The sequence below is a fragment of the Arvicanthis niloticus genome, chromosome 2, assembly GCF_011762505.2.
Source record: "Arvicanthis niloticus isolate mArvNil1 chromosome 2, mArvNil1.pat.X, whole genome shotgun sequence".
Lineage (NCBI taxonomy): Eukaryota > Metazoa > Chordata > Mammalia > Rodentia > Muridae > Arvicanthis > Arvicanthis niloticus.
The window spans coordinates 105,251,944-105,272,683 of NC_047659.1; the positions used below are offsets into that span (position 1 = coordinate 105,251,944).

The 20,740-nt window shown below is 36.7% G+C and overlaps 1 protein-coding gene across 1 annotated transcript in view; it reads right to left on the reverse strand.

Moving 5' to 3' along the window:
* Positions 1-20,740, reverse strand: part of Tmx4 (thioredoxin related transmembrane protein 4) — a 43,930-nt gene that overhangs the window by 16,786 nt on the left and 6,404 nt on the right. The window contains exons 2-5 of the mRNA XM_034494982.1: positions 17,435-17,550; positions 6,759-6,804; positions 5,951-6,079; positions 2,048-2,093 (exon numbers count right to left, since the gene is read on the reverse strand). Of these exons, the coding sequence (XP_034350873.1) occupies positions 2,048-2,093; positions 5,951-6,079; positions 6,759-6,804; positions 17,435-17,550 (337 nt within the window). The remainder of the gene's footprint in view (positions 1-2,047; positions 2,094-5,950; positions 6,080-6,758; positions 6,805-17,434; positions 17,551-20,740) is intronic.

Sequence of the window (20,740 nt, forward strand, 5' to 3'; positions counted from 1 at the left end):
TTCTAGGTCCAAGATGGCTTAGTATTTGAAAACATTCTCTTATTTTAATAAGTTTTACTTCAAGTTTCTTGTATCAATTTATCCTTTCTTCAAGGGATCTATTTAAACTGCTAAAAAAATTCTGTGATGCTGTGGTTTTCTTAGGTACTTATTACTAAAGACTAATAACTAAATAATTATTACTAGCACTAAACTTAATGAAGTTGTTTTTATAACTACAGATATAAAACTCCATCTGGTTTTTTTTTATTCAAATAGCTTTAGAAACCCTTATAAAGATTAGAGTTGTGGTATTATGAAGCTATATATATAGTTGATTATAAGAGATACAGTTTAGCTTTAGATTTTTATGTTTCTGTTTCTTTAATTATGTTTCCTTAGGTCAACATAATAATACTTGCTCAATGTTATATGTTTTCATTACATAAAAGTATCCTACTCTATTTTATTGAAAATATTTTAAAATATCAGCTGATTATCCTGAATTTTAATATATATGTATTATAAAATATATACTTAATATAATATATAAATATAAAACATAATATATGGCTATATAAATATATCTTATGTAATAATATAAAAATACTTGAAAATAGATAATAGCATATATAAGAATACATTATATATAATATATATGGTATGAAGTATTTTACTAGATGCCTAAGCTAGAGCTAAATTTTGCTACATATAGACTTGCATCAAGGGACTAAATGAACTAATCATTAAATAAAAGAAATAAGGTAACTTCTATCAGTAGTCAGATCAAGACCTCCATGGGCAGGTAAATTCTTCTGTGCCTAGGAAGGCCATCCCTTATTCAAGACATTTAGACTGTTGCAGCCAGCACTGCATGATCTGATTCAAAGCTGCTGTGTCCCGAAGGACAGAGGCATAGGTTTGGAGCTTATCTGCATCACAGATATATACTCTTGAAGAATTCAGGACCAAGCTTGTGATTCCTTTCACACACATTTTAGAATCCTCTTAATGTTATTCTTGCATGGAAGCAATCAGTAAGGACTCATTAGGCCAAGGTTTCTTGTCTCCATTTATAGTATGAATATCTACGAGATGTACTCTAAAGCCTTCTGCAGGCTTCAAGAATGAGACCTTATGGATGTAGAGCATCTCAATATAACTTGCTAAGAAAATGTATCAACACTGTGGTAAATGGAAGAAAAAAAATGAGAAAAGAGATGTCCCCATCTAAATCACAGGGAACACACATGCACACATGCATGCACAGAAACTGCTACAGATTTTTAATCTTAAGTCTGCTATTATTAGCCTTAGATAAAAAAAATAACATATTTAAAGTAGTTATATTGTTTATAACCAGGAAGCAAGCAATTCAAACAAAATATTCAATAAATCTATAGCAGTAAGCTCTCTCTACAGAGAAGGAGACAGATGGTCAAAGTACATACTAAAAACAAAGAAATAATTCAAATAATTGGCCTAAATAATTGTTGTAACTTTTAAGTGACTACATGTCATTATAAAAGCACACAGAGCAGAGAGTGTTTTACTCTAGTGGGCCACAATTCTTTTGGCGCTTATAAATACTATACAGCTCTGTCACTGTAGTTCAACAGTCAAGAAACACCAGATACTATAATAACAATGGCTGCTCAAAGAAAGCTTTGTTTCTAAAACCAGAAAGCCCTTCTCAGGCTACAGTTTGCTGCTTTAGATACACAAAATGACGTTCATGTCTGTCTAGACAATCTTTGATCTACAAAGAGATTTTATAAGAGGAAAATGAGATAAAATAGAACCACATCACATAAGCCTTTTTACTTTTATAAGGACTCACTCATCACCAACCTAATAAAATATGTGTATGACACAGCTTCCATGAGTCTATCTTCAAATTATTCCTTTCTCTAAATACATATTACTATGATGAACCAAACATGAAAGTAGTTTTATGGCTTAAGAATTGTAAAAGTACTTACAATTTTCTTTTTTCCATTGTTTATAAGTTATATTTCTACTCTTTAAAAATATATATATTCAAATACAATTGTTTAAAAGTACTTACCCAAATCTTGCCAGAAATGCTAAAAAGACCAGCCATTCCAGACATCCTATGAAAGAAAGAGAAGAATCCTGGTCAGATACAAAGACAAAACCATGAAAAGCTCAGGCCAGGGACCATACCTTCACTGAACCTATACTTGCTGTCTCTTCTTCATTCACTTCAATTCTTGAAAAGGTTAGATTTCCTGGTCATTATCTAGACCACTCAGCTGTAAATACATTCCAAATCTTTGACCCCTTATTCTTTCATCATACAAAAATCAACAACTATGAATAAATTATATATGAAGAAAGACAACATATCCTGGTGACAACAGTAAATATCATCTAGTTTAATATCTTTCAGGATATAACTACCATAAATGTTTGTTTGCTTTTTCTTCTTTTTAATCCCACACATCCTTGCTCCACAAGCACTGTAAGCTAACAAGCACTCTTGTATGCTACTAAAATCAGAAGGCATTAGGTGACCACTTTCATCTTCCTGTCACCAAATTTGAACCTGGTGTATAACATATCACCTTTGTATCAACAGCAAAGTCTACCTGGTCAGTTTATTAACCTGTGACTTGGATCTTAACCTGTGTGTTTGGTTGGTGACATGGTTCCATCATCCCTTCTTCCTGCATTATTGATTAGTCTACTCAAGAATCAGTCTCTTTAGCATGAAGACATGTCATACTCACCTCCATCTTTTCAACTGTACAACTCTTCCCCTCACAATGCCCTCAAGCTTTAGAACAAAATTATCTAAGAAGCAGTCCTCTCTTGCAATTCTTTCAGTAGTATGTCTTAAAACCATTTAAATCTGGATACATTCTAACCACCATTTGCCAAGGCCATAACAATGTCACCCTGCTTCATTCTAGGCCTTGTCAGAATATATTGTTGCCTCCTGTTGACATGGGACACAAGTAACTACTATTTCTTTCTTTAGTATCTTTTATTTAGTTTCTAGAAAATGTTTCACTCTTATTTTTCCTTCTGCCTCATTGGTATTAATTTTCAATTTTCTTTCTTAATTTCAATTACATGCACTTATTGAATATACATGTAAATACACAGTTAGGCGATACGTGGTGGCCATAGGAGAATTTGCTTGAATCAGTGCTCTCTTTCTACCATGTGAGGCCCAGGGGTCAAACTCAGGTTAGACCAAACTTATGCTTGGTGGCAAGTATCTTGAGCTCCTATGTTCTCTCACTATCTACTTGCTTTTGATAACTTAGTGCTTAGTAGTCAACTTTGACGGGGGTCATTGATTTATCCCAAGAATACTACTGGTTTTACTTCTTATATGTTCCCTTTCATTCTAAGGCTTTAAACACTATCAAAGTCTTCCCTAATCATGTTCATCAATTCTCCACAGGGAACTATCTACACACACTCACCTTAACAGCTTTACAAAGTCTATATCTCTACTAAGCCTAACAATGTTTTTTCTTCTTCCTTTTAAATAATTTTATTAAGTCTTTGAGAATTTCACACAATAAATTTTGATCATTTTCACCCCAACCCTTCCTAGATCCATCCTCACCTCCCTGCTCCCTTGTTTCATATTGTCATTGTCATCTTCCTGCCTGTTCTTCCTCCTTCTTTTTCCTAACCTATCAACTCCAATTAGTGTTAGCATAAACTCCTGTGTATGGGGCCACCCTGTGGAGGTGGTTGACATATCAGAAGCCACCCTTAGGAAAACTCACTCTTTCAAAAAAGAATCCAGTACCATCCATAGGTTGATTTAGAGGTGGGAGCTCATGAATCCTTTCTACTCCATACTAGAATGGTGACTGAAAGCCATAGTCTTGATTTTAAATATCCTACAGCTATCCATCAGAGGTTTTTTTTTTTTCAATACTTTAATTAAAATATAATTGTATTACTTTCCCCTTCCCTTTCCTCCCTCCACCTCCAACCCAAACAATGCCCCCTTACTTCCTCTCAAACTTACGGCCTCTTTTTTTCAATGTCTAGTAGAATCTTGATGGTCCAAAATAATGAGATTCACCAAATATTAAACAGGAATCCCTGAGATTTTTTTTTCTTGTAAATGCCCCTTTTTCATGCTTTCCAATTCTACCTTCAAAATCAACTTTAAATGTACTAATTTTCTCCATCTCTACCACTGATGACACCCTGGTGCAAGCTGCCTTTCCTTTGGCTGGATACTGTAAAAACCTTCTAGCTACTTTCTCTTCACCTTTTCATTTTTTTCTACTAATTTATTTTTTTATTCACTTCACACCTCGTCTCCTCCCAGTCAACTCCTCATATAGTCCCTCCCCACCTCCCCTTCTCCTCTGAGAAGGGGGAGGTCCCCCCTGGGTTCCAAACTACCCTGGCACATCAAGTCACTGCAGGACTAAGCACATCCTCTCCCACTGAGGCCAGACAAGGTGGCCCAGTTAGGGGAACAGGATCCACAGGCAAACCAAGTCAGGGACAGCCCCACCTCCAGTTGTTGGGGTCCTGCATATAGACCAAGCTGCACAGGAGCCTAGCATAACTTCCCTCTGAGAATTTCTACCCAACAGCTTACCGAAACAGATGCAGAGACCTGCATCTAAACATTAGACAGAGCCCAGACAGCCTTGTGGAAGAGCTGGAGGATCCAGAGGGGATAGGAACTCCACAGGAAGACCAACAGAGTCAACTAATCTGGTCCATTTTGGGCTCCCAGAGACTGACCCACCAACCAAAGAGCATACATGGGATTGACCTAGCTGCCTGAAGCTAAGTAGCAGATGTTCAGCTTGCTCTTCAGCTATTTTTGTCCTCTCCAATCTTTCATCCTGAGTCAATTTCTGTTTACATGTACTTATACAAAATAAATAGCTAAATCCCTTCCTGACTGTGATCACAGGGCCTGCACAATCTGTCTTCAGCCTGCCTTTTACTCAACTTAGGCTCTGCCACCATGCTGCTCCCCAAGGACTCCACAAAGCTTTCTCAAACTGAGGCTTCTGTGTAGGCTACAGTCATCCTGTGACTATGCCAGCCTTGCTCTGAGCCACCCCTCCTCCTGTCCTGAAAATCACATCCCAATTCTCCCTTCAGAGCAACCTCTCTTAACACCCCTCAAGTAGGCCCATGACCCTTGTTTTACCAGCCTAATAATAGAAAATATGCTGCTGTTTTTAACAGCTTTATCCAAATGATCATAGCTCTCTAGTTTGTTTTGCAATCTGTCTTACTAGCTTTTAAGTTATCTAATAAAAGGAGTAGAGAAAGCAAGCCTATATAGTGAAGTCATAAATACTTGGCTCTTAGAACAACATCTAACATAAAAATCAGTGTCCAGTTATTTGTAGAATGAAATGCCAGAAGTGAGTTAATTTTAGGATATGCTCCATGTCTCTGAAGCACTAACACATGTGCCATGTATTAAATGTGAAATAGTTCATTATATTACTTCCATGGTACTAAGGATATTTCTTACACATGTATGTGTAAACTAGAGCTACTTACTTATATGACCATTCAACATTAAAGCCAAATAAAAAATGAGTTAATACAGTTCAGCCTTACCTACCTTACTAGATATTAGCAAAAGCTATCCCCAGGAAATTGGGCTAGACATCTAAAACCACCAGTTTTATATTCAAAATAAGTCACAAGAATCCCTGAGTACTATGATTCAAGAAACATTTATCCTTCCAGATAATGGCAACCAATACTCAATACCACATTTGTAAAGAGGAAACAACTGGCATGGTTTGCTGCAAAAGTTGGAGGAGAGGTTTTCTAGCCATTCAATTCCACTACACTAAAACCACTTGAAGTACATGTGGGTCACAAAACAAGAAACACCACATGGACTAATCAGTTTAGATAAGGAAGACTCTGAAGAAAAGTCTAGACTTGTAAGGTCTATACACTAACATTCGACCTATTGATAACTTACGTTAGAGAGGCTGGGGACTTCCAACCAGTAAGAGGCTCAACTGATTGCCATTTCTTCTCTAATATGTAATTCTGTAAATCTTCATAGATTCCTGGACCACGGTAACGGCGAAATATCCCATCTTTTGCACTATAAATTATAAAATCAAGCAGAAATTATATAAATCAAAATACAAATTACATAATAAATTATTGATCAACATATACTCTGCTTGAATTTTAAATTAGCTCAAATGAAAAAAAAAAAACTGTACCCAGACATTAACCCAGAAAGCATGTGTTATTCTAATCTAATACAAATGAGAAATTCTAAAACTTAAAGCATTAAACTTTCTATTTCATCACTGTACAATCTGCAACTATAAGCTAAATTTCCAGCAAAATTAATCAGTCAACTCATTTACTATCACGCTTGCAACCAATTATTTTTATTTTTCTAGCAAAATAGCCACTGTTATCACATTAACAAATATTGTATCCACATTTTCATTTGCTCTCATAATTGAGAGCAAAGCACCCATCTCACATCCACCTCTAAACTTTCCCTCTCCCACCTACTCAACCCAGATAGGAGTCACAGAAGAGTCTACACATTCCCTTTCTTCTCCATTCCTAATGTACTGCTGAGTGAAACCGACTCCATTGAACCTGTTTGGCCAGTATCTGGAATGACCCCAAGTGCTATATCCATGGAAAATTTTTGCCATTTTCCCTTCACCTCTCATTAGCATGGTTCACTAATACTTAACATATCCCCCTGAAACGCTGAATTTTAATCTTTATAAGATAATAAAATTAATAAAACTTACTGAAAAAATGCTGGGAGAGTAGTGACAAAGAAGCGGCCACTCAAACCTAGGAAAAATGTACATAAAAATGGTTAAAAGTTTATATTAGAGTTTGATCATATAATCAAACTAACTTCTGAAGAAAGACAGTTATCTTTTATCTGTTCAAATAAAAAGCAGGAAATCATCCTTAATTGATCTGTGCACCCTGCACATCCCATACAAATGTCTTTATAGAACTATGTATTGCAATGGAAGACCAGGAGGGCAGCCCTGACAGGATTCATCCTTGAGGATGTTGAGACACTGAGACCTGCTATTCCAGTTTCCTGCTTGATCCTACCTCAACTGTATCAAAGCTTTTCCTCAAAAGACTTGATCCTGAGTATTTTCAGGACAGTTAGCTCACTAAGTCCAGTCTTTCAGACTGTTCCAGTTGGGACCTCATTTAAGCCTATACTTTCTCAACATACAGAGACTAGGCAACAAATGCTATAGCTAGCTTTCTTATAACTAACTATTTTTCTAATTTTCTTGGGCCTCTAAAAAAGAATTCTTCACCCCAATTCAGCAGGAAGCAATTATAAAAAGACCATTGTCCCAGTTTCTTAAACTGGGGTGGAGGGGTTTTTGTTATTTTATGAGTTATAGATATGAGATCATTTTAGGAGATAATTATACATAATTATGGTCTTGAATAGAAAGTAAACAAAATAGATTAGATTCAGGAAATTCTTTTCTCTTTCCCTTCCTTTTCTCTATCTTTCTTTCTTCCATCCTTAGGTAAGGAAGAGGGTTGAAAAGAAAAGGGTGGAATATAGAAACACCAAAAGAAATTAGACAAATCGGGGTAGATTATTAAATTTGCATATAGAAATGTTATAAGAAATCAGACACCTAGGGATAGATTATTGGATCCACTCTTAAACAACAACAACAACAAAAAAAAAAAAAAAACCAAAAAACAAACAAACAAAAAAGCAAAAAACCAGCAATACCATTTTATGGTCATAATGTTACATTGGTAGAGATCTTTGTATTTTGATACAAAACTGAGGTTATATTTTGTTATATTGGTACTGAATTTTTATATTGTTATAGGTTTAAAGTTTTCATTGGCACAAATATTTATATATTGATACAAAATTTAAAATTAATTTGTTACAACATAATATGTTTCAACTCTTGTATAGGTAGTTTGCTCATACAACTCATTTAAGAATACAAAGTTTAGCCCCAGTCCTTTTAATAGCTGCTCTTCCATATGGTTTAGGATAATTAAATGATGCAAGTGAATGTCAGTCAATAATACTCATGGTCATATTAGACCCTAGTCTGGACTATCACAGAAATATACATCCTGGGTTGTACAGATAATAGGTAGCTGGAGACAGGCAATGTTTGCTTGTTCAGATGTGCTATGAATACATAGATGGTCTTCAATAATCTCAGAGACTCGTAGAATACAGCATTTAAAGATGTTTTTTATTAACTTAAGGGCTTTTTAACATTGAGGCATGTCAACTCCTGGCAGCACACCATTAGACTTCAAAAAAGATGATGAGCATCAAAAGTGTCCATATGGCATTGCTTCAGTTGTGGCAAGCTAGCCACTAGGCAAAGAAAATGCACTACTTCATAGGCAGACAGACAGACTGCCAAGCTCTGTCAAGACGGGATGAACAAGTTCTTTAAAATCCCTGCTTTACAAAAGGTCTATTAGATATTCTGGGCCAGAAGGATGAAGATAGATGCTCCAACATCATAGAGAATATTGGGGACCATCCAGGTAGTCAGGTGACTTTATCCTTTCTATAATTTTTAGAAGCTGTGTCCCTGTGCTTACTGCATACTTAGGTAATATTTATTCATTCTCACATCTCTGGTGGTGTTGAAGACTAGATAGATATATAGTCTTAGTATAAGCTTAAGATGTTCAGGATATAAGATGTTCTAGGTTTAAGATGTTTCTAGGATGGTAATACAAGTTAGGATAGAAAATGATTTAGATACAGAAGTCTGAATTCATCAAGATAGGATAAATGATAATACACTTTATCTAAGTTGCCAAAAATAAATGGCACATCGTGAATGTAACTCTTACCCAATAGTTTTTAAAATTGTTTTATAATTGTTCCTACTGTATGTTGTTTACTATTATAAATGAAAGAACTTTTTTACTTAGACAAGAAGAGGGAAATGTACTGGGTTAGTTTGATGCTGCTTGAATTTTAATGCTAATTACTGTTTTTTCAAGATGTGGTTCCCCCTAACCTCCATCCCCTGACAAGTAGATCCTCACATACATAAACTGATGCTATGTGAACGTTCTTCCCAATTTAACTGATCAATAAAAGGCTAGAGCCTATGACTGGGCAGTGGATGAAGAAAGGTGGGACTAGAGGTTTGAGTTAGAGGGTTGCAGGTACAGGGAAGAGGAGGAAGAAGGAAGTCTCCGCAGACCAGGACTGCATAGCCAGGAGAAACAGCAAGTAACAAAGGACTTTATAGCTGAGGAATAGGTTAGTATAGCACTAAGTCTACCCAATGTAGGGTTGTGGCTTATGAATAAAATACCTAGATTCTGTGTCTTTTATATGGGCTTGTTAGGATTATAAATTCTTTCCACAGTCCATACTACAGTAGATGGCCCCACATCCATGAACATATGGGTAGCAATAAGTAAACTTAGTAAGTTACTAAGCAAGACACAGAGAAACAATAAAAGAAAGATAGATACATGTAGTTGAAAGCAGGATATATTGAGGATCTGGAGGGAATCCAAGGGTAGATGTGACATTTCATTATATAAATATATGAAAGTCCCTAAGAATAAATTTATAAAACTAAAAAGAACATTTAAAAATAAAAATAACTAGGCCAGGCATGGTAGAGCAAGCCTTTAATTCCAGCACTTGAGAGGCAGAGGCAGGTGATCTCTGTGGGTTTGAGGCCCACTTGATCTACCAAATAGAGTCCAGGACAGCCAGGGTTGATTACATAGAGAAACCCTGTCTCAGAAACAAACAGACAAACAAACAAAGTTTAAAATATAAGCCAGGCCCAGTGAGGCTGGTAATTCCAGCACTACAAATCTGAGGAATGCCTAGCCTATATATCAAGTTTCATGCCAGTCTAAAACTAAAGTGATGCCCTATCTCATAAAATAAAAAATAAAATAATATAAAGACACTTATACTATTCTATTCCATTAATGATTATTTTAAAAGGTTTAATATCCTAATTGTTTTACATAATTTTGTTTATTTATAAAATTTCCAATTATTGTACATGAATCATACTTGTTTTCATTGTTTTTTGCAACTCTTTACTAAACATAAAATACATATGATGTCATATTATCCATATGTAAAGGTAAACAGAATAAAGGTCTCCTTCATTCAGCAAATAGTTACTAAGAAACTTCTTTGAAGAACCCTGGTAGTTCCTGAAGATACCTCGATGAGGAATGTAGGTTGTGTTCTCACAAAGGCAAAGAGTTTCATGCATCACAATCATGGCTTCACAGGGACATTATACAAACAACAAAACAGCAAACCCAACTCATGATGACTGTAAAACAACTCTCTATCCTATAAATGTGACTTGCAAATCAATTATATTTAGAAGGGTACCTGTACTTAGTGGAGGGAAAGGACATATCGGGAAAATAACATACATTCTTTTAACACTTATTATTTCTACCTACCTCTCTTGCTGAACAATACTAGCCATCTATACAAATCAGCTGTTCTAATTTTTTATCTCTTGGGTCACTTGAAATTTGATACACTGAAGCACTGACAATCTGTTTTCATCATTTCTGTAAAATAAACCTGTATTTACATAATTCTTATTATCCTGGCTGGGCTTGCTGACTTATTTATGTTTCCTCACAGAATGAGGGGTAGAATATCCATTCACTCCTCCCAGTTGTACAGAATTCTTCCCTAACTGCATGGGCCTTAGGAAAGAGCTAGAGTATATAGGCAGGGAAAGACTAAGGAAATAGTTCCCTTCTACACAGTCATGAGAAAGTCATCATCCTTGCTGGAGCACACCTTCTAGTGTGGCTGCTTTAGGGACATCCACATTTGCCTGTAACCCTTCACTCCTTCAGTCACTGTTTTGTAAAGAAGTCTTGTATTCGCTATAGCTATTGACCTTAAGAGAAAAGATTTGAGTGGATGGTCGTCAGCTAACATTCATCCTAAATCCAGGTTCAGAACTAAATGTTTTAGTTAGAATAGATGACAGAGGAGCTGGTTAGTCAACAAAAGGACAGACTGGGTATTAGGACTATCCTGTACCTCACTGGTACAAATTGGCATAATTATGCTCTAATTGTATTTTGAGAGAAAAGTTTCATTTTAACAGGAAGGGTGATGTGTAGGAGGAGATAAGGTAGGAGGAGTACTGAGAGGAAGAAAAGGAGTAAGAAGAGGAGAAGAAGAAGGAGAGGAGAAGCTAGGTGATGAAAGAGAGAAAGAGGGGGGAGACAGGGAGGCAGATATTCATGTATCTCCACCAGTCAAAGATAGTTGTTATATCTAAGTCGGTCAGTGGGTTACACCTCTGATTGAACAATTCCAAACTTATAAAGCCTATGATTAACATTCTTTTTAAAAAAATGTATAAATGCAAAAAGGAAAAGGGGGCATGGGATATGGGTTTCCTAAGGGGGGTGGGGGGGAATGGGGATAGGGGATGCCATATGAAGTGTAAATAAAATATCTAATAAAAAAAAAAAAAGAAAAAAAGAAAAAAAAAAAAAAAAGAAGTCTTGTATTAGTTCCCCCAAGGTGAACTTTTATAGAATCAAACTTTGGTCATTTGGGTCTTAGAAGTTGATAAAGGGTAGAAGCTTCCTAGTCCCACCTAGGGTAAAAATTCTTGTGATGCATTAATGTAGTCAGCAGACTATGGCCAAATCAGAGTTGCGTTTGCCAAGAGCAACACCATTGCTCCTGATAGGGGTAGTAAGACAGGCAGCTGAACCTATACTGTTCAGAGGAAGTTCAATGGAATGCCATTCCTGCATGATAAACACTCTGTGGAATATGAGAGTATGAAAATGAAGCTCCTAGAAACCATAAAGTCATTAGTTGGGAATCCTAGTAAGAAGGGTGAATTATCTCCTAAGAAGTTGTCAGTCATAGAGGCTCCAGAAGCTCCTAAACCAAAAGGATGACTGGAGATACAGCTCATGTAGTAGTTTTCTACCACATGTGAGGCACTGGGTTCAATCCCCAATACCACTCTGTCTGGTCTCCATTCTTCACATCTGCCTCACTCTCTCTCTCTTGCTGAATCCCTACCCGAGGACTGGAGCAGCTTGAGGCAGAGGAATGGAGACCAGACAGAGTGTGATTCAATCCCGTTTATTCTTCAGTCTCTCTTCTTCTCCAAGTCCCTAGTTCCTAGTACCAAGTCTCAGGTCCTAGGCTTCGGCACCAAGTCTCAAGTCCTAATCCTAGTTCTAAATTGCTAGTCTCTTTCCCAGTTCCAAGTTACCTGCCTCAAGTCTCAAGTCTCAAGTACTCTTCCAAGTACAAGTGTCTAATAATTTCTTCTGTCTGCCTCTGCCTTTTATATGTATCACTTCTAAGCCACGCCTTAAGTCACACCTTTAAGTCACGCCTTTAAGTCTTATCTCTAAATTACACCTTTAAGTTAAACCTTTAAGTCTCGGCTCTAAATCACACCTTTAAGTCTTACACACCCAAGGGAAGATCCTGGGTATCTAAAACAAGATGTTATCAGAGTGTGCTCAGCTGTTGTAGGCTATTGTAAACAAGCCTCTTGTCAGGGTATATGGCTCAAGATGGCTACAAGGATGATAGCCACCTTCTGTCGGCTCCCCACAGAAGAGGTTGCCTGATCTCACCCTAGAGCAAAACCTCTCTGCTTTCTCAGAATTAAAATGTGAAATTTAAAAGGATGACTGGAGATACAGCTCATGTAGTGGTTTTCTATCACATGTGAGGCACTGGGTTCAATCCCCAGTACCACTTTCCTTTGACATGATCCCCTCAGGGAGAAAGAAAAGAGAGGGGGGGAGGGGGGGGGGGGAGGGGGGGGGGGGGGGGGAGAGGGGGGGGAGAGGGGGGGAGAGGGGGGGAGAGGGGGGGAGAGAGGGGGGAGAGAGGGGGAGAGAGGGGGAGGGGGGGGGAGAGGGGGGGAGAGGGGGGGAGAGAGGGGAGAGGAGAGGAGAGGAGAGGAGAGGAGAGGAGAGGAGAGGAGAGGAGAGGAGAGGAGAGGAGAGGAGAGGAGAGGAGAGGAGAGGAGAGGAGAGGAGAGGAGAGGAGAGGAAAAAAGGAAAAAAGGAAAGGAAAGAAAAAAATTACAAAAGGAGGTACACTCCTAAACCTGCAAAGAGAAAACTAAGTTTGGGTATAGTCTTTCAAAATTTCTGCATGCCTTTTCTACTGTAACTTCTGTTTTAAAATACTACTTCAGCACAGCATTAGAAAGGACATAAATCTTTTTGTGTGAAGCCATTTCAAGTTATTAGTTTTCAAGATACTTTCTAATGGAAACACCTTAACCAAAACTCTGCCACCGAATTTTGAGTTTAATTTAGAAAAAATAAAAGGTGGAGTATTAATCCAGAATATATAAAAGTTTAATTTCATATCACAAAATTTATCTAAAACTCATTTTAAAGAAGAACTAAAAGCTTAGAGGAAGGACAAGATTATGTCAGGAGCTGTACTGTGATATGCAAAGGCAAAGGCAATCAACTCCTAAGGGTAAGTCAGCCTAGATAAAAGAGTACACAAATGGAGATCTGAAACAAATACAGATTTATATAAAAATATCTAGTAATATTCTCATGAGTAGTAGTATTTCAATTGCTCAGTCAGAATACTGATTTTATATAAACTTAGTACTAAGAATGATTTCAGATAAGATGTACTCTCTACATCAGCTGACAGACAGTAGGCTTTTTCAAGTTCCTGACTACTCTAACTAGAACAGCAATGAATATGAATAAGCAGTATCTCTATAGTAAGACAGAGAGTCCTCTGGTTATATGCACCAGTGGTATAGCTAGATTGTGTGTTAAATCTATTTCTAGCTCTCTGAAATCCATACTGACAGTAGGTAACACTGGTTTGCATTCTATCAGCAGTGAACAAGTACCTCCTTTTCCCCACATCCATCCTAGCATTCAGGATTATTTGTTGTTTTGATCCTGGGTGGTATGAGTAATTAAAATGAAATTTTAAAGTAGTTGCATTTCTCTGGTGACTGAAGATGTTCAATGTTTTTAAAACTGCTTCTCAGCCATTTGTATTTCTTTTTTTGAGAACTATATAGTTCCATACCCCAACTGACTGTCTCTCTGTCTGTCTCCCTGTCTCTCTCCCTCCCCAGCCCGTGTGTGTGTGTGTGTGTGTGTGTGTGTGTGTGTGTGTGTGTGTGTGTGTGTGTTTAGTTGGTTTTTGTGTCATTGTTTTGGTTTTTGAGTTCTTTGTGTATTTTGGATATTAACTCTGACAGATGTATATCTGGTAAAGATTTTTTTCTCTGTCCCAAATCTGATCCTTCACTCTTATCTTCTCAATACATCTTATAACTCATCTATCAGGAAATCATAGTCTCAAATCCATAAATATAATCATTATGACTTCTAATCCACCATGTTCTTAACACTAGCTTACTGACCTAATCTCTCAACTATACTACCTGTTTCCATTTCTGAGCCCTATCATTTTTTTCACATATCAACTAAAGGAATTCTTCTAAAATGTAAGTCATGCCAAGTATCTACTCAAATACTCTAGCACCATCCTTCCAAATATACTTTGTAAATGCACACTTGATGCAATGGCCAACAAGACTACTTTAGTTCCTGGCTATCCTCAGCCCACTGGCCATACTATTTTTCAAGGTAGTCCAACTGGCACATGGTATTTGCTCTGCCTGAACATTCTTCCCTCAAAGACTGTTGAAGTCTGCTGTCTTACTTTATCAAGATCTCTTTCTGTTAGTAAACAGACCTTCCTTGCCCTTTATATCTTAGAAAGAAACAAATGAACAAAGGAAGGAAGAAGGTAGCTAGATACTTAGACTACTGAATTTTTATCTGTTTTCCCCTTAGTTTTTATTATTACTTATTCCCTTTATTAGAATGTAAGCTGAACAGAAGTCATATCTGTGTTCCTTAGCCATTTCTAAATCATTTATACCTAAATTCAATTATCCAGGATTATTTCTAAACACTATTAGAACATTAGTAAAACCATTAAATTAGTAATTGAAAGTAAAATTATAAACTTAAAAGACCATAGGCAGTATCATACAATTATGTATTACTTAAAGATAGAGTTATGTTTTGCAAAACATTTTCAGGTGATATGTTGTTTTGTGAATTTAGCAGAATATAGACACAATAACTAAGGTATCTACATCTACTACCCTTCGGCAGTAAGATCTTACAGGACCATCATAAGTTTAGTTTGTCCTCAACTAAAAACCTAGTATTAATGACCATTAGTTATTCTTAGTCATTTAGACAATCAAGAACATAGAATAGCTGCATTTTGAAGAAATCCATCATAAATTATGGATCTTACACAAGTTTACCCTGAATACCATCTACTAAAAAAAAAGAAAACAAATTGTGGTAGTTTGTTCCTCTTATAAATGGATGCAGTAGCTAAAACCGAAATTCTAGTACAAAAAATACTACTAAAAATCAAAAACATCCATATTTTAAATTTTTCTATCACAAAACCCAACTTGTGTTTTTATGCATAATAGTTATTTTTAAACTAAAAATAGTAACTAATTGTCTTTATCTTTTCAGAATTTAAAATGTCTTCATATCTCACCCCAAGGGAAAAAGTAATTCTTTCTATTTATAAATTTCAGCTAACATAGTCACATGGAATTACTCAGGAGGCTACCATTCTAAAACCCCAAATGATGTATCTATTAAAGCAAGAAAATCACAAAGAGAAAGGAGGGGTTGTTTTTTAAATATTTATATATTTAGTGTTGCTAAGTGCTCAAGCTTAACTTCACATATGATGACACTCAGGACCTTCTGATGAGATGCAACATGAAGTCACAGCACTGCCTATAGAGTACTCTTTCCATAACCTGAACAGAATCACATCTCGACAGCGAGCTTCCAGTTTATAGAAAACAGGAAAATAATTTACTACCATAAGAAAACATCTGTACTTCATGGCCTAGTCTCTTAAGTATATTAATGCCATTAAAAAGAGAGGATAAATCCAGATTGAGAGAAATAAAAAACAACAAAATTCAAGTTATGAAATTTGACTGGATCACGATTCAAAAAAAACTATACAAAAAGCCATGGGAAATCAGATTTAACACACTAAAAACATGATGGGTGAACTACCATGATATTTAAACTTAATGTATCTGTAGCGGGATATTTTTCCCACAAGTTGGGAAGAGCTAAGGTAGGAGGAGTAAGGAGAGGAAGAGGAGGAGTAAGGAGAGGAAGAGGAGGAGCAAGGAGAGGAAGAGGAGGAGCAAGGAGAGGAAGAGGAGGAGTAAGGAGAGGAAAAAGAGGAGTAAGGAGAAGAAGAGGAGAAAGAAGAGGAGCTAGGGGAGAGAGCACAAGAGAGAGAAAATAAGAGGGAGAAAAAGCAACAGAGAGAGAGAGAGAGAGAGAGAGAGAGAGAGAGAGAGAGAGAGAGAGAGAGAGAGAAGCAGACATGTACCTGTTTCTAGCAGTCAAAGTAGTTGATAAATTGGGTTACACCTCTGATTGTGTGGGCATCTTGTTATTGAGCATTACCAAATATATAAAGCCTTTGAATAATCTAAGCATTTGAGTCTCATTTGTACCGAGCCCGTGTGGATGGTGGGATGGTCTGGGCTAAGACCAGCCTTGTGGAGACAGCATAAAAGCTGGCATCTTGTGGGTGGCAGGGCAGGTGTCTCTGGTCACCTGAGCAGACAGCATAAACTGAGCAGCTGCTTGTGGCTGCAGGCCTAGGCTAGTTGGGAACATGGCCGCTGATTAAAGTTAGAGAGAAGACTGAAGGAGCTGAAAGGGTTTGTGGCTCCATGAGGAGAGCAACAATACCAGAGCAACAATGAGCTCCATGAGGAGAGCAACAATACCAGAGCTCCCAGGGTCTAAACCACCAGCCTGGGAGCACATAGGGAGGGACCCATGGTTCCAGCTGTATATATAGGGGAGGATGGCCTTGTCAGGCATAGGTGGGAGAGGAGATCCTTGGTCCCATGAAGGCTGGATGCTGAGTGTGGGGGAATTCGAGGGTGGGGAGGTGGGAGTGGGGGGGATAGGTGGGGGCAATCCTCATAGAAGCAGGAGGAGGGGGGATGGGATAGGGGTTTCCTGGGTGGAGGCAGGGTGGGAGGAATGGGGTAAGGGGATAACATCTGAAATGTAAATAAAATATCCAATAAAAAAATTTTTAAAAAAAGCCTGATTGAATGCCACTGATTTAAATATCTCCCGTAACATGTATCAACAAATAGTAATAACAATAAACATATGTGTATATGTATTATATATGTGTGTAAATGCATAAACACCCACATAGACACAAATATTTCAAAATGTGGTCTGTTGCTTCTAGCTGGTATGTTCAACATCCTACTTGGCAAATTTTCTACATACATGAAAATTTCTAAGTAAGCAGTTGCTAAACATTCCTATCTATAGATCATATATACAGTACCTGGTTCTTGAATGACATCCACCTTTCCCACACTGATCTGAAGTGTTTCTCCATTCTTTGCAAAAGTCTCCCATTCAGAATCAGTCTGCTGGCAGGATGGACACCATGGAGCATAACTATAAGACCAGAAGAACCAATCAACACAAAATATATGAAGCAAAATCTATAAAAATTAATAGGACATTCAAAGATAAATTCTTTGCTAGAGGGGAGAATAAAAGCAAGCTTTCCAAAGTTATAGAAAAACAAGAGTATATTTCCCCCTTATGATTTTATGTACAAATATTAATTCTATTTAAAAATTTGAGAATATTTTCAAAATAATCTTAACATATAAAACATTTCCTCCATGTGATTTTTTAAAAATAAATGAATTAAGCTTTATCTCCTAGCTTTGATCTTTGAGGCAAGTATGTTCCAAACACCCAAAGTAAAATAATCTTCAAGGATGTCCCAATACTAGCCAAGCCAACTTCAGATCTCTCAAATCTACAGAAATGATAGGCAGAGACCAGAGACCTGTCACTTACTGGGTCCCCTAGTGTGTTTCCAAGTATATAAATACCCAAGAAAGTTCTTAACTTGTCCAAGGAAAAAAGAGCTACCAATAGTTTTTAAAACATTAAGAATCTTGGCCTTAAAGCTATAACTCTGCTTTTTACATGTATTGTTAAGTTAGAAATAGGTAATTGCATCTCATAAGGGCCTACAGAAAAAGGAACATCTGTGCCAAGACTTACGGAGAACAATCAGCCAAGAAAGGGTTAACAAATGTTCCAATCTAAGCAGGAAAATGGTATACATGAAGAATCTAGCACTGAGTAAAAGAAGGTCTTCACCTTCACAGCCTTAAAGAAAACAGACTGGGGAGATATAGTTTACTGGGTAAGAGCAATGTTGTATAAGCATACAGACCTGAGGTTCAACTCTCTAGACCATGTGAAAAACAAAAACGAGTGGTTGTGTGCAACTATGGCTCCAGTACTGTTGAGGATCAGAGATGGGAAGATCTTTGGAGCTTACTAGAGGTCAGCCTCCTCCAGGTTCAAAGAAATGCCCTCTATTGTCAAAGGAATGTGGTAAGTAGTAGGACCATGTCTCAAAAAATGAACAAATAACAATAAAAAATACTATAAAACACACACACACACACTCCATCCAGATTGTAAAGCTGAGATGCTTTTCTTAGTGTTGAATCTCAAGATGTTAAAATAGGAATAGAGTGATTGTCAACTTCTAAAATGTATGGATTAAATAATTTTCCCAAAATTATAATAATAATTATAATTTTATAATTATATTCATAATTATAAAATTATAATCATAATTATGAATATAATTATAAAATTATGTGTTCAAATTCTAGTCCTGGTGCCTGCAAATGAGACTTTATTTGGAGGTCATTATACAAATCATTAAATTAGAAATCTTGCAAAGAGATCATCCTGATTTAAGGCAGGGCCCACATCTAGTAATAGTTCTTACAAAAGTAAGAGGAGAGAGCTCTGACAGAGAATAGGGAGAATGCTATGCAATACTGAATGCAAGGACTGTAGTTAAGCAGACTTAAGAAATACACACACACACACACCAGAAGCAACAAGAAACTAAGAATAGTACAGAAGGGATAGTCCCACAGAGTCTACAGAGTTAACAACCCTGCTACACTTTGACACCTGCAGGTCTGTCATCTCCAGAACTATGAAAGAATAAATTGCAGTTATTTTAAGCTCCAATATGGTGTTAATTTTTTTATAGCAGTCTGAGGAAACTAATACAGAAAGCAAGATAAAATTTAAAAGTAGAAGGACTTTAATTAAATAAGCCTTACAGGTCTGAAAGCAGTGGTTCTCAACCTTCCTAATGCTGTGACCCTTTAATATAGTTCCACATGTTGTGGTGACCCCAACCATAAAATTATTTTCGTTGCTACTTCATAACTATAACTTTTGCTACTGTTATTAATTTTAATATAAATATTTTTGAGATAGATTAGCTGAAGGGGTCACAATCCCCAGATTGAGAACCACCATCTTAGAGGGATGTCAGGGCACTATTTAATATAAACTATGTGAATTAAAAAAAAACAGCATATGCTGGAATTCTATTTGAAAATAATAACATGACACAATTTTAAGAAAAATTAACATTTTCACAATGTCACAAGAAATACATAGATACAAGTAGAGCAACATTTTGTTTGGTTTAATGATACTTAGAAGATAAAAAACACAAATAAGACGATCATCTTCAAAAAATGGAACAGAATATTTAAGGAGAAAAGAAGAAATATATTTCAGGAAGCTACCAACTAGAACAAACTTAGTGAGTCTTCTTAAATTGAACTTTTAAGACAAAATAAAGTCAAGATATTGAGAAAATGAGTAAGATATATTTTAAAACTTGGTAACACTAAATTGTTTCCACACAATGAGTGAATGTTGTAACATATAAATTACAACACCAGGGGATAGAGAACAGTGTGTGTGTGTGTGTGTGTCTTTATCATTGTACACACCATGCCTATAAAATGGAAACCAAGGAGGAAAAGTAATAAACTAGCCAAATCTCAAGTTTTGCTTTTGCTTTTTTGTTTCTTTGTTTAACTGCTTATAATCAAACCTATGTCCACATTCTTGGTCTCTGATTTATACTTTCTTAGTTTGCAAGACAGAGTCTTTCTATATATAGCCCAAGAGATCCCACAATGGCCTTGAAATTACTTGCAGTCTAGGATGGTTTGGAATTAGCAACCGTCCTGCTTTAAGGCTGGCAGAATATATATTCCCCACAATATATAGAAGACACCATCTCACAGCAGATGCCTTGCTCCTCAGGCTCTTCCAATCTTTCTGTCCCCTCTTTTGTTATGATCCCTGAACTTTAGGTACAGGAGTTGTGCTATAGATGTATCAACTGAGGTTAGGCAAACCATAGTCCGTTGTTCTCTACATTTAGACCAGTTGTGCATTTCTGTAATGGTCTCCATCTGCAGCTAAAAAAAAAGTTTCTTTTTCATAAGGGGTGGGAATAAGTATTTAGAATGCAGCTAAAAATTATACTGCCTTAGGAAATGGCAGTAACAGACATTCCTCCAAAATCTATAATCTCACCAATCAAGCTTCATTGGCTAGGTTGACAAAACTAGGCATAAATCCCCTTCTGCTGAGTAGACCTTAAGTCTAATTAGACTAAGTGTTAGTTACTCTCAAGATATTAGTGTTACTACTGTACTCTTAGGGCTATCTTGGCAGGCTGGTCATTGTTGTAGTTCTGTGTTTTACAGCTGGATAAGACTACTGATTG